Consider the following 14,258-nt stretch of genomic DNA (forward strand, 5'->3'; position numbering starts at 1 on the left):
ATGTATTTAACTGTAACCAAATTTTTTGTACTGTGTTACGGTTTACGATTTTATTAAGAAGAAATGCACCATGGGATTATCAAATACTTTCCACTTCCACCTGGGTAGTACTCTGGTGTGACTCTAAACATGCCTATTTACGAAAAGAGTGATGTTTGTACAAAAAAAAAAAAAAAAAACTTCATTACTTACACTTCTGATAGTATGCAACCAGGGACTTGGAGATGGCCTGGCGGATGGCTGAGAGAGAAGAACATGTCGATATTCAGAGCCTTTTTTCAACAGTAATCATAAAACATCATGAGCAAAATTATAGAGAGAGGAAATACTTTGCTTACCATAGATCTGTGCGACGTGTCCACCACCCTTCACTCTGACTCTGATGTCCACTCCAGCAAAACGCTCCTTACCAAGCAAGAGCACTGGCTCCAAAAGCTTACAAAAAGAATCACATATTGATGTCAAATTTATGTCATTGATGTTTCTCAAAAGGAAATCCTTTCTATCGTTTTAAAACTGAATTTTAAAATTGTTGAATTCTACATATAGTATTCTAAAATATACGCATGCAACTGTAAGTACCAAAAGCAACTCCAATGCAGCTAGATTTATGCTTAAATTAAAAATAAAATAAAATCAATCCCATATGTACAATGTCCAACATCAACTGCCTGAAGTAAGAGCTTTCACGCTCTACTGTGACATCATTTGATGTGCACAAAATTAAATAACGACCACTTACATCACTCATGTTCACCTCTCTTGTTAGGACTCACCTTGTACTGGAGCGTAGCAGGCTCCACCATCTCCAGGGGTCTGCCGTTGACCTTGATCAGGCCATTCCCCCTCTTGCAGTGGGCAACTGCTGTGGCAGTTTTCTGCAACAGAAAGTTCAGATGAATACCACTGAATTTAATATATTGTACTTGTTTTGTTTTTGTTTGTTTTTTTTTTTGGGGGGGGGGGGGGGGGTAATTTACAAAAACTAAACTAAAACAAAGTAAGTTTCTTCAGCTTTAGTCAAATCTGTAAACATCAGGAGTTGATGCACGACTTCATCGGGTGGGGACAGGCTTCACAAACTGTTGTCGCTCAATTAAAGTAAAATATAAAACATAAAATGACACGAGAAAACCCACTGTGGAAAATGAACATGGCGAAGTAAATGAGTAAATCTATGGCACATACAAACGTGTTCAATCTGGTGATACACAATTGACGTAATGTTTAACTCTTAATTTCCGCTCATTTGTACGCATCGAGATTCAATTTAAAATCCTAGGTGACAGCAACTCCGCATTTCAAGGTGATGTGACGGATTAGCGATATTTAATGGTTTGGTTAAATACGTTTTATTTGACTGTATGAGGATAAACCTGAGCTAACTCTGTTATTCAGAACCCAAACTTAACACTAGCACCAGGGCTAGCGTGGTAAGCTAAAGAAAAGCAAAACCGTCCGGTGTGTAGCACCTACAGCACATCTAACAGTAATTACAAGCTTCAATGAAAGTATTATTACTACTTAATGTTATAAATACCATATAAACTGGCTTATTTACTGCGGAATTACAGTGTAAAATCAGAGGCCCACCACCTTTTAATATCAGCCATTACGGCTACGACTAGCAAGACAAGTTAGCCGCAACCCCACACGTGGATTAAATTGCACATTTTTACTCACTTTACGTCCAAACACCTGGACAGACTGCAGAGGGCCTTTAGCTGGCATGTTTCTGAAACACACAAAAGACAACACTTACATTAGAAACCGGTAAACAAGTATATTTTTCTATTATTTTGCCGGATCACTCTGAAGAACATACCGTCTTCAGCTAGGGTGCCGTACGAAGAGGCCGATGGGGTTTCACATGCGGAGGTTCAGGGGCTGCTGCACGACAATGCAAGCTGTTTTGAGATACGGCTAGCGACAGATGATCTCGCTTTACTACCATCTAATATTGAGCAGATCGGAGAGTTTCTGCTGTTGTTTCACAATGGCAGGGAACAGAATGTACATGTGTTTGGCGTTTGATCTCACGTGTTCCTGTGTTTGTAAATCTAAAAAAACAAAACAAAGGCAGTTTTAAATATTGTCGCATGGACCTCTTGTATAATGCCGGGGGAAACAGGTATTCGGGGTGATATTTACTTTTCATCTTCCTTACATTTTTGTATCTCCTTCAACACTTTTCAACTTAGAAAACCCATTCAACCACCATTAGATTCATCTTCTTTTGGACATGTGTGCTTGTATTTTTCTCATTTTTAACTTTCATATATTTTTTAAATTATTCAACTTTATTCAGCAAAAATCTATAGTGTATTTCAATGGAAGAATCTTCAGATTCTCATTCGACTTACTCCTCTTTCAACTCCAACTACGTACTTCCACATACGTTGACCGACAGACTCCATTCAAACTTTAAAATTAAGCCAAGACATTGAACTATTCAGCTTGTATTTATCTTTTATTATCCTCTATACTTTTATTTCAGTTCCATTTTAAGTTTCATGCTTTTTTCATCCGTTTCAGAGTCTATAATGGGTGTGTGTGGGACGGAATGTTGGAGGTTAGAATGAGACAGTTCAACTGCTAGAGTGGAGAGCAGGGGAAAAAATGATCTTAAAATCTTCTCTTTCAACTGCTGCTGTGTCCACAGCATTCGGTCTATAGCCATCATTTTACCTCAAAACGTAGCCACATTGCCCTCTTTCATCCAATGTTGTTATTATTGTAGTAGATGTATATGGTTCTTTATAAATGTCACCAACGCACAGCTTCCTCCTCCAACTCTTCCACAAGTCCAATGTTAAAAGGCTCCCAAAATTTGTCTGAAAATCACAAGTACAGGCTGTCTTTACACTGTCACCACGTCCATATAATAAATCTGACAGACATGAGAACTCCTCGGGTGGGTATGGCGGATGCCCAGTCATTGCCTGTGCCTGTTCTGGTTCCCCGGGTGAGGGCAACTGTGACCTTGCTGACTCCTGCACCCATTTCAGTTCCTCGGGTGGGAGCAGCAGAGGTCCAGCTTGCTCCTGTGCTCCCAGGGTAAAGGTAGCCAGAACCCAGCAGTTTCTTTTATTGAAAAATTGCATCTCAATTTTATACTTTACAAAATCATCTCGGGGGCCAGATGAAACCTATTTGCAGGCCTGATCCGGCCCGCGGGCCATACGTTTCATACCCCTGCTTTAGCTAGAAAAGGACACTGGTTTTTCAGCAAGACTTGTAGAAACCAGAATTGTAATTTGAAGCATTAGACGGCCGCTGTAGCCACTGACTGAATGTAAGAGCCTGGACATGAGTTCACACATTGTGGATCTTCATCAGTGCTGTGGCAAGATGAGCAAAACTGATGTAGAAGTTTCTTCTGAAGTTCTTCAAGTTCAGGGTTCTGAGTGCAACCCATTTGAACAAGCTACCCAGAATGCATTGCAGCATTAGCCATGGCGGCATGTAAGTCAAATAATTAGTTTTTAAAAATACATATAAAACAAAAACCATATAAACTATATAAAACACTGGTGCTTGTATATGTTGGTGATTGAGACTTGTATAGCACAGAAAAAAAACTATCTGAGAACCAGTCACATGGAACACATGGAATTATCATTGATTGGGAGATTAAAATTAATGATATATTTTTATGTGGTTCAGCCACAACTCTACTAAAACCTCAGCCAGTAATAGGTAGGCCAACTTTTGGACCGTCCAGTTGTCTGTATGACTGCCGCAGTACGTACATCACATTTGCACACTATCAGAAAGTGCCAAACAGCCCTGGTGGAGTGAGGAGCTGTAAAGAGAAGCAGATGCTCTGTTTATATTCTAAAAATGTTTTAAGCTTGTTTCAAAGATTCTGTACAGCAGCTTTAAATGTTTTCCAAAAGCACACATACACTTATCAGTGTTTCTCAAACTTTTTACAGTGTGACCACCTGAAAATGTCAAGCTCTCCCTAAGCACCACTATGAAAGCATGAAATCATAAATCTTACAACACAAAATTAGTATCTGCAGTAAAGATTTTTTCATACATTGTATACATTCTACCACAGGCAAAGTTGCCTCCATTTTTATAGTTCTTTTATTAATATTTTGTAATAATTTATTTGTAATAATTTATTCTGTTTTGGGAGTTTTTTTTATGTATCTGTATTATATTATACATACACATTAAAAGTGAATCTCTGTCCAAAAAATGCACTCAGTTTACTTTTTACTCACTATGAGCATCATTCATTATTCTCCCCCAGTAATTAAGGTTAGGATATGTATTTTTTTTATTCCAATCCATTCTTCTTTTGCAGCATTTAAATAACCTTATCAGATTTGATGGTTTTGTTACAGACTTTTCAAAAAAGTGTTTTGCTTTTCTTTCACAAATGTGGGGATTAAATTGTGTTAAAATGTACAAAACAGTGATGTCATGTTTTGTGACGAGGACCCAGGCACAGAGAGACTTGATGAATTTAAGAATCTTATGATTTAATAAAGAAATTTGCAGACTTGCACAGAGATGGTAAAATTATGATGACTGATAACGGAGACGAAGACAACAGACGATGAGGACAGGGAGGAACAGGGGTTTAAATGCACCAAAGTGACAGTCAGAGAGAACTCGGGACAACATTTAAGGATGCAGGGACTGACAGAGACAGGTTTACCTTGCCTGGCTGGGCAGCTCTCTGGGTGCTCAGCACCCCCAAAGCTCTGATCCTAGAATCGCCCCTGGTTACACCTTTTTTACACACGCTCTTTTCTACTCTGTAATATTCTTGTCAATTTTCTTGATATTTATTTATAATCCCCTCTGTTAATCCTTGATATTTATAATTGAGTGATCTGTATATATTAGTGCTATTTCTTAAATGTGTAAAATCTGTAACATAATGTATTGTTTGGAGTTTAGTCTGTTACTGTTACTATTTTTACCATTTCTTCTTGGAGCAACTGTAACCCACATAATTTCCTTAGGGATTAATAAAGTATTCTGATTCTGATTGTTTCAGGATACTGACCTGCCATTATCCAATACTTAAATCTGTCTATTGATCCCTTTACCCCTGTCCTAACGTGTATATTTATTTTCTTACTCTTCTTATATATATTGTTTTTACTTGCACTGCTGTAACCGGAGCCTCGTCGTCTCGTCTCTCTATATATTGTACTGTATATAGATGACAATAAAGTTTACTTTGACTTCAGCACAGCAGGCGCACCGAGGGCTCTCGCGCTCACTTTTCGGTATAGAATTTCGAAAAAACATCGGTGCAAATTATAAGTCTGTATCATAATGTCTGGTGTTTTCGTGTTTGTTGGTTTGTTTTTATTTTGTTTTATTTTGCGAGTTGGTTATTAGATGCTGCTCCAGCCAGTCCAGAGAATCCCCCGCCACCCCTCTCTCTCCCTGTGCCGCAAGCAGCAGGCGCACCTCGCAAACGAAGGGCGCCCTTACTCCCAGGAAATGGGCGATAGAAAACCGATCGGTGCCTATGCCATTTATGCGCTGCTATGATACCTGATGGCAGACTGATTCAATGCGATGACGTCGGGGCAGCATGAGTACGAGCAATTTTTTTTTTGCCGATGCCCGTGATGCCGCCCTCCCACCACGATGCCGCACTGGGCAACCGCCCATGTCGCCGTATCAAAAACCGCTACTGAGCTGGAGAACTAACTGGAAGTCTCACGCAAAAACCAGCGTCGAGGAGCTCTCAGCCACACTGCTATGTAGCTCCCCCAACGATCCCGATCAGCTGCGGGTGTGTGCGCTCCTCCTCCTTGGGTGTGGCCAGCCTCCCCACGGGATAAGCGCTCCAGGTCTGGTGTGCGAGGAAAACCAGGACACCACACGCACAAACACACACACATACACAAACGCTTTATGTCAAGTTGAACCAGTCCCGCTAGGTTCTGTATGGGTGGGTGGTTTAATGGGTGTTTTGTGATCCAGATGTGCTAATATGTGACGTGTGTCCACTGTGAATAATTGGACAGTTTTTATACAAGTAATCAGAAAAAAAATACTAAAGCACATACATTTATTTTTTTTTTACTGAAGATGACGAATCCATTGATGACTTCCAAGAAGTCTGGTGTGCTGACCATATGATCTAACGTGATCTAACATTGTGAATTCAGTTTATGTGCCTAATAGCAATGTACTTTTTATTTAAATGCATTTTTGACAGACTGCTAACATATTTTTTTCTTGTCTTTGTGACAGGTGACTTTACTGACACAGAGGTCGACGCCGAAGACCTGATGGCAAAGAATATAGTTATATATATATATATATATAATATTATTATAAGTAAGGTATAAGGGTCATATATATATATATATATTACTATCATGATATATATATATATATATATATATATATATATATAATTATTAAAGTAAAAAAGGGAAAGGGGTTCACCTTGGCACAGAAACTCCTCAGATGAAAACTGGCTCTTGTTGGCACAATCAGGGGAAGCAACGCAAAGCTACCTCCCCAGCTTGTCCAGTGTGGATGACCTAGGCAGGATGTTGGCACCTTGAGTTGTTGAAGGAAAACTAGCTGTTGGCTGCTACCTTTTTTTCTACAATCTCCTAGGATGTCTTGGAATAAATGCCTTTGTTCGTGGAAACCACTTCACAGGAGTGGGAGTCCTTAAAACCTACAAATGAAGAGTGATCCTGGAAGAGCTGGGGCATGCTGGTGACCTCAGCTGCAAGAAAGCTTTGTCCCCGATGCTCATCAGTCGCTTCTGCCACTGATCCCAAGATACAGTAGTCTGAATCAGAGTGTGACCCACAGCCCACCAACAAAATGAGAAAAAGGTGCAAAAGGTGCACCTGTAGGATTAGAACAGCAGCCACTTTCTCCAGCTGTGGAAGTGTGCCTACAAAGACCACGCTACTGTGGTTAGCACACATATTCATCAAAAGAAGAAATAATGCCAAAAAGGCATTGTTACTGTTACTGGTGCTGACCTGCAATGATGAGTGAAAAAAATATGAATTTTTATCAATTACATGGTGAAAAAATTGGAACTTTATTGCTATTTTTCATAAAAAGTTAGTAGTAATATGTAATTTGACTGGTATTTGAAGGCTGTAGTTTCTGAATTTGAAAAATATTTTAGTTTTCACAACAAGGACTGGTGCTAATTTAAAAAATAAAGTCAGGCAAAGTAGAAAAATGTTTTGTTTTGTTTTTGCCTGTCCTGTTTGGTTCTTTAGCCATATTTGAATTTTATAACATTTTGTGAATGTAAACAACATGAACATGCTGAGAGAGTTTTTCTGTTTTTCTGTCACTGCACAAAAATATAATATCGCATAAAAATCATTGATACTGTTCATTATTCCCATACATGTAGCTGCAATGATGGTTAAAAATAAATCAGGTTGCATGTATTATTTCGGAAAACATATTATGATTTTCTCAATTTGTGAACAAACAAACAAGCTGAAAGATAGTTTGATCTATTTTGCTTTCCCTGCACAAAAATAACAATAGAAGATGATCAATGTTGACGTTAATCAATTACATGTCCCAGACTCTTCCATTAATCCAGTAGCATTTGTCTTCCAACAAGTGCAATGTACAAACAAACTGGTGTTTTAAGGGTTAAAGACGTAAAAAGTAATGACTGACAAACTCAGATGGTTAATTAATTAATTTTTGACACATTTATTTATTTATATCAAAATGTAATTACTTATTGACACATATAATTAATTCCTTAAAGGAATGAATTTATATCCTTCAAGAAAACAGATAAATAAGATCAACCATAAAATACAAAGAAGTGACACTGAGGTAATTATTGATTGATCCAATGAATGAAAAAGTCAAAGAAAAAAAACATCAAACACCAATTCAAACTGGAGCATCCCTGCAATCTATTTAACTATGTTACATTTCCCCCTTATGTGGTAGCCAGAATCCTCCAGCAGCAAAGCAGATGTAAAAGAAACTTGAAGTTAAATGCTCCTAAACTACTGCAAAAAGGAGGTCCGAATAAGTCTCCAATAAGAAATTTAAAATGACAGCATCAAGTGGGCCTTATTTGAACTTGTTTTGGTATAATGATATGCTTCTGAATATTTGACAACCAGAGTAGATTAGAGCACTCTAGAGCACTAGAAATTTCTTCCTACATCAACAGCCTCGCCTTGTATTGAGAGAAATCCTCTTCAATATGGACAGATCGGATGGTTTAAATAGTGTCAGATCTAGATCTGTCTTGCTGCTTTGTAGTGATGGGATTTCCGGCTCTTTTTAGAGAACCGGCTCTTTCGGTTCGGCTCACTAAAAAGTTGCGGCTCTTTCAGCTCCGAACCGGCTCTTCAGGTTGTTTTGTTGCTTTAATTAATTTATTATTAACAATAATATAAAATTATGCACAAAAGGAATTACTAATGTAAAAAAAGTGGTTTTATTTATATATGTTTATACATAAATATATGCGGTGGCCCCTAGAGACAAGACACGTACAAACTCCAAAACACATTTCTAGCATGAACTGAACTTCCAAAACAGAGCTACCTAGATCACCTAAATTACACAATTGAAAGCATGAAAGCATATGTGTATTGTTTGTGTATTTATACACAAGCATTCATATATATCAAATAATTTAAAAAAAATGTTATTTACCTGTTACTTACCACACACCAAATCCGGTCGTTGGTACTTGCTGGCTTGTGTAGCCACTAGGTAACAAAAGCTCAACACTGCCCCTAGCATCCTGGAGCACTTCTGTTGTGCTTTTGTACGTGTTTTGAGTTTTTATTGCCTGAGTTTTTGTATTTGACAGATTTGAATTTATGTGCTTTGTCTGTAGGGGCCACTGTAAATATACTTTTATTTATTCACTCCACATAAAATGTAATAAATAAATCATATAATACAAAAATCAACTATTCACATTTCAACTTTTAACTATTTAAATTTTCAGCTTTTTCCTTTTACAAATTTAAAGTGAAAACAACACAAAACACTGCAAACCACAACACAATTAAATATAAATTAATAATATGAAAACAAAAAGAAGATGCATATTCTCTGTCATATGGGCCTGCATGAATAAACTTTCTGAATCCTTTATCATCCACAACTGAAAATAGTTGTGGATGATTACTATACCTTTCTAATGTGACGTTGTTGATCCCTGGCTCTTTTCTCTCTCTCTCCCTCCCTGCTCTGTTCCTGCTGCTACTGCGAGTGTAACTACCGCCCCTCCCCCCTCTTCCCAGCGCTAAAGCACAAGGCTCGCTGGGAGTGAAGCGGGAAAAAAAGTGCGAGAGAGAGGTGAGAGAAAAAAAAACCGCTCGGATAAGCCGGTCGCGTCTCATCAAACGTCAAGAGCAGTCGGAGAATACGTTAAGCGCTACCGAGCGTACGTCGACTTGCAGTCGGGTCAGGACGCGAGCTTCGGCTTCAGTCGCGTTATGGCTGAATGTCATGCGCTCCCGGTAAAGACGTCCACTGATTCAGCTAAACCCTCCGCTACTAACCTTTTTGATACCAGGCTTTAATTGAAACGTGTAGATTTGAAAAGACGAATTTGGCGCGACTCACTCGATCGCATTTGGACTGTTAGCAAACGTATATGTTGACTTGCACAGCGAATGTTAGTTGGAGTGGCGGCTGAGGGCGCTCTGTCTAAACAACAAAAAGCAGAAGAAGAAGAAGCACCATTTAGCTGCCAGTTAAAAAAGGAAGGACCAGGACACGGTGTCAGAAAAGAAAATGCGATACTGTTCGTTTCTTCAGACGATAAGTGATAAGCTGTACCCAGTTCATAAAGCATGCAGATTGTTCATGTTGAGTCTAAGCAAGTCTCCTGATTATCTAGTAAACAACAGCACCCTCTGCTGTTCCTAAGGAAAATTGACAGAGTTTCAAGTGTAACGTCATTGCTGGTTCAGCTGGGGGCAAGGTTGCATCATTAACCACAAGCTGAAATCAGTGCAGAGCACTAAAGCATGACAGGTTACATCCAAAAACTGAAGCTTGGTGCCGCTCCTGCTTCGCTAAAACTCATTTTAAGCCTCTGATGAGTCGAACCACTGAGATCACGTGATCCAGCTTTGCTCGGGGTCGAGGAGCTGATGGGTCAGGGTATGGAAAAAGGAAGTGGGGATCTTTTTGGACACCAAATATCCAACTGTAGTCCTTAAAGGCATCTCACGTAGACACGGCGTGGCGAAGACTGTTTCAGACGTGGCTATTCGTTGCGACAACACCCATCGTAAGTCCTGGACATAGAGACGGGCTGATTGATTCGAACACCAGGTCTGAACATGTCACACCAAACTATAGACCCCGCCAGTGGGCCCCCTAGGACACTGGCCGTCCCCCTCTCCACTCTACTTTCTCCATCGATTGAACACTGCATGTTTGCCCAAAAGCACATGAAGGTCTCTCTTTAATTCACGGACGGTACACCGCCAGTAGCACTCGCACCGGGTAATCCCGTGGCCTTGACTCTTGAACGCCACGACAAAGGACAGAAGACTTTGGATCGAAGAAACTCCTCGAGCCAAGTCTACACACCGACAGTCACATCTCTGCTTTGGTCGGATGACAAAGAGAAAAGTGTCCAGGCAATCACGGCGAGCAGTCACCCTTAAAGGAGGGAAAGCAGGTCGGGCCTTCGCTCACCGGGCCAAGTAGGAGAGAAGACAGGATAGCCACTCTTAGGCGCAATCTGTATAACTCTCAATAGGTTGCCATGCCTGACTGTATGTGGCATGTCTGCTTTGTCCACAGTCCTATGCGTAGCCCTGCCTAGAGCATTTATCGCAGGGAATAGAGTGGCTGTTGTTATAGGATGTGCGGACACAGGCGAGCAGGCACCTGGCTTCTTTTATTGTCAAAATGCGTACTCCCTTTGGGTCTGCTTGCTGATGAGCTGTTCAGGGGTGTCAAACATAAAGCGCAGGGGCCAGAATCGGTTCAAGAAAGACTCTAATCCAGCCCACTGGACAAAATAATTTCCGTTTTTCTGCTATTTACTACAGAAAGTATCTATACCAAATAGAAAAAAGTGCAAAAAAAGCACTTTTTCTGTAATTTTACACATTTATCAAGTTTCACTGGTTCGGTCCACTTCAGACCAAAGTGGGCTGTATGCAGCCCGTGGTGTAAAATGACTTTGATGTGTCAGTTCTAGATGGATAATGAATTTGACTACTTTTAGTCTCTACTTCAGCGCTGCTGGCAGCATTCACAAATTCAGTCTACTGTGCTGCGTAGGAAGCTTCTTTATTCATGCATATTTCTACCTAATTTCACCTGCTTTGTTTGACAGCAGGGTTGTCACTATAGCCAGGTTTTTACTATGCTTGTGAGTTTTTTTTTTAAATGAGATATAAATACCCACTCATTCTTATATATGATAATATTGCAAATAATTGTGTAATTGATTTGTAAGCTTTTGTATAGTTTTAGTAACCTGGTGGTGGCTGTAGCTCAGGTGGCAGAGCAGATCAGCCACTAATCAGAAGGTCGGTGGTTCGATCCCAGGCTGCCTCCTGGCTGCATGCCACGTATCCTTGGGCAAGATACTAACCCCATGTTCGCCTACTGGTGGCGGTCAGAGGGCCCGGTGGCGCCAGTTTGTGAATGACTGAATGTAGTGTAAAGTGCTTTGGGGTCCTTAGGGACTGAGTAAAGCGCTATACAAATGCAGGCCATTTAACCACTTCCACAAACATGTATTTACTCGTTCTGTTTGAAAGGAGACAATCTTGCCATGCAATACTACGTTAAACGATTCCCTTAAACGAATCCGAGACCCTATCATTGTTGTTGTGTTTTTAGAAATCTCAGTAGAAACAGAAGTGGAGAAAGTTTTGTGTGACAGATGGGTAGAATTGAATTTCCAACTGAAAGTTCAAGGCTGGAAATTAAAATATATGTTTGAAGGCTATAATTTCTAAATTAAAAAATATTTTGGTTTTCATGACAACGACTGGTGCTAGTTCAATAAATCAAGTTTGTCAATTTTATAGCCCTTTGGGAATTTAAACAGGAGGTGGCCAATTTTGGCCATGAACAACCTGAGAGGGAGTTTTTCTTGTTATCTTCACTGCACAAAAATGTAATGATGCATATATAATTGTTTTGAAGGAAGGCTCAGAGGAGGTTGGAGATTGTTACCATCATGGGTTCATCCGATCAGAATGAGAATGAACAGTCATCAATCACAGGTTTCTCCTTTTATTTGAATAATCAGTAGGGAAAGACACACATGGACTGCTGATTCACAAAGGAAACAAAGTGTGATTTAAGTCACTCTGGAACTCAAAACATTACATGAACTCCGGAGACTCAAACAGAAACTCACCTCAGCTGCTGCCCCATGTGGGAGTGAAGAAAGAGTGAGCTGTAGGTGAGTGCAGTCCTTATTTAACAGGTGACAGGTGAGCGCAATTAAGGGCACGGACCACACCCAATCAAAGGTGAGAAAAACAAACAAGGTGCAGTGAGTGTGCTGAAAGGTGAGTCTTTACAACAGTAATAATTAATACTGTTAAGTATTGCTATACATTTAACAGCAATGATGGTTAGTAAATAAATCAGATTGCATGTAATATTTGCAAAAAGAAAATAGGGATTTTATGGTTTTTATCTCTTTGTAAATCATTACATTTATGTAATCTAACTGGTATTGAAAGGGTTAAAATTCTGAACTTGAATGAAATTTTGGTTTTTATGGACCAGAACTGATTCTTATTTAAAAAAATCAAGTCAATGAAAGTAGAAAAATGTTTTAATATATTTGAATTTTATAGCATTTTGTGAATGTAAACAACAGGTTGGCCATTTTTGGCCACGAACAAGTCGAGTGGGAGTTTTTCTGTCACTGTGCAAAAATATATTAACGCATAAAAATCATTGATACTGTTAATTATTGATATAATTGTAGTTGCAGTGACGGTTACAAATAAATCAGGTTGCATGTATTACTTGGAAGAAAATGGGATTTTATGATTTTCTCTGTTTATGAATACTTACAAATGAACAAGCTGAGAGAAAGTTTGCTCTATTTCGCTTTCCCTGCACAAAAATAACAATAGAAAAAAAAATCACTGTTGATGTTAATTGATTACACGTCCCAGACTCTGCTATTAATAATACAAGAAAATCCAGTAGCAATGCAAATATATGAAAGTGAGTTTTGAGGTTGTCTTCCAACAAGTGCATTGTACAAACAAACTGGTGTTTCAAGGTTTAAAAATGTAAAAAATAAAGGGTTTTTTATATTTATAAAAAGAACTGATGTTAGTTTAAAAATGTATGCAGAAAAATAACACAAAAACCCCACAAAAAAATAATAAAAATTACACACCTAATCTGTTGCTGGACACTTTTGGCCAAGAACAAGCTGAAAGGATAGTGATTTTGAAGAAACCCAGAGGGTTAGTTAATTAATTAAAGACACATTTATTTATTTATTTATTTATTTATTTATTTATTTAATTTAATTTAAAATGTAATTAATTATTGACACATATAATAAATTCCTTCAAGAAATGAATTCATGTCCTTCAAGAAGACAGACAAATGCAGCAAAAAAGGAAACACAAAGAGGCCAAATATGTAAAGAAATTCAAAGAAAGAACGATGTTACACTTTTCCCCTTCAAAAACAGGTGACACTGGTTAGCAATAGAGTCTGTGTCGGCCCTCTGACTACTTCAGCTGAGGGAACAACTCAGACCAGCTCATGTTCGCCATACCAAGTTCATCATCATCAAGACTAGACAAGCTAATATCCAACAATATCTTGTTCAGGTTGTCGTTCAAGGTATCTGAGACGAGGCCCTCTGTGATTGAGGGACTGGCTGGTGCGCCTCCTCCCCACAAAAGCTTTCTGGAGTAACTACTTGTGAAGCATCCGGTGGGTGACTCTGCTGGTCCGGTCACTCTGGACGGAGCGGATTTGAGAAGCTCAGTTGGGGAGTTAAACAGAGGCAAGTCTTTAAAGGGAGTGCTGCTGAAGCTGAAGGTGGTGTTGTCGTGTTGTGGAGTAACTGTGGGACCACCTGGTGTATGAACAGGAAAAAACATCAAACAGTAATTGAAACTGGAGCATCCCTGCAATCTATTGAACTATGTTACATTTCCCCCCTCATGTGGTAGCCAGAACCCTCCAGCAGCAAAGCAAATGTAAAAGAAACTTGAAGCTAAAAGCTCCTAAACTACTGCAAATAGGAGGTCCGAATAAGTCTCCAATAAGAA

General features: G+C 39.2%; 1 protein-coding gene across 1 annotated transcript; it reads right to left on the bottom strand.

The window, feature by feature from the left end:
- Nucleotides 1–161: 161 nt before the first annotated feature.
- LOC121814470 (40S ribosomal protein S16-like) lies at nucleotides 162–1,903 on the bottom strand. Its single transcript, XM_042220500.1, has 5 exons — nucleotides 1,826–1,903; nucleotides 1,684–1,735; nucleotides 777–878; nucleotides 339–435; nucleotides 162–240 (listed from the first exon to the last, which is right to left on the bottom strand). The coding sequence occupies exons 2-5, from the start codon at nucleotides 1,729–1,731 to the stop codon at nucleotides 185–187; spliced, it is 303 nt and encodes a 100-aa protein (XP_042076434.1). The 5' UTR covers nucleotides 1,732–1,735; nucleotides 1,826–1,903; the 3' UTR covers nucleotides 162–184.
- Nucleotides 1,904–14,258: the final 12,355 nt, after the last annotated feature.

The sequence above is a fragment of the Haplochromis burtoni genome, unplaced genomic scaffold, assembly GCF_018398535.1.
Source record: "Haplochromis burtoni strain Fernald_Lab_line unplaced genomic scaffold, NCSU_Asbu1 Contig_49, whole genome shotgun sequence".
Classification (NCBI taxonomy): domain Eukaryota; kingdom Metazoa; phylum Chordata; class Actinopteri; order Cichliformes; family Cichlidae; genus Haplochromis; species Haplochromis burtoni.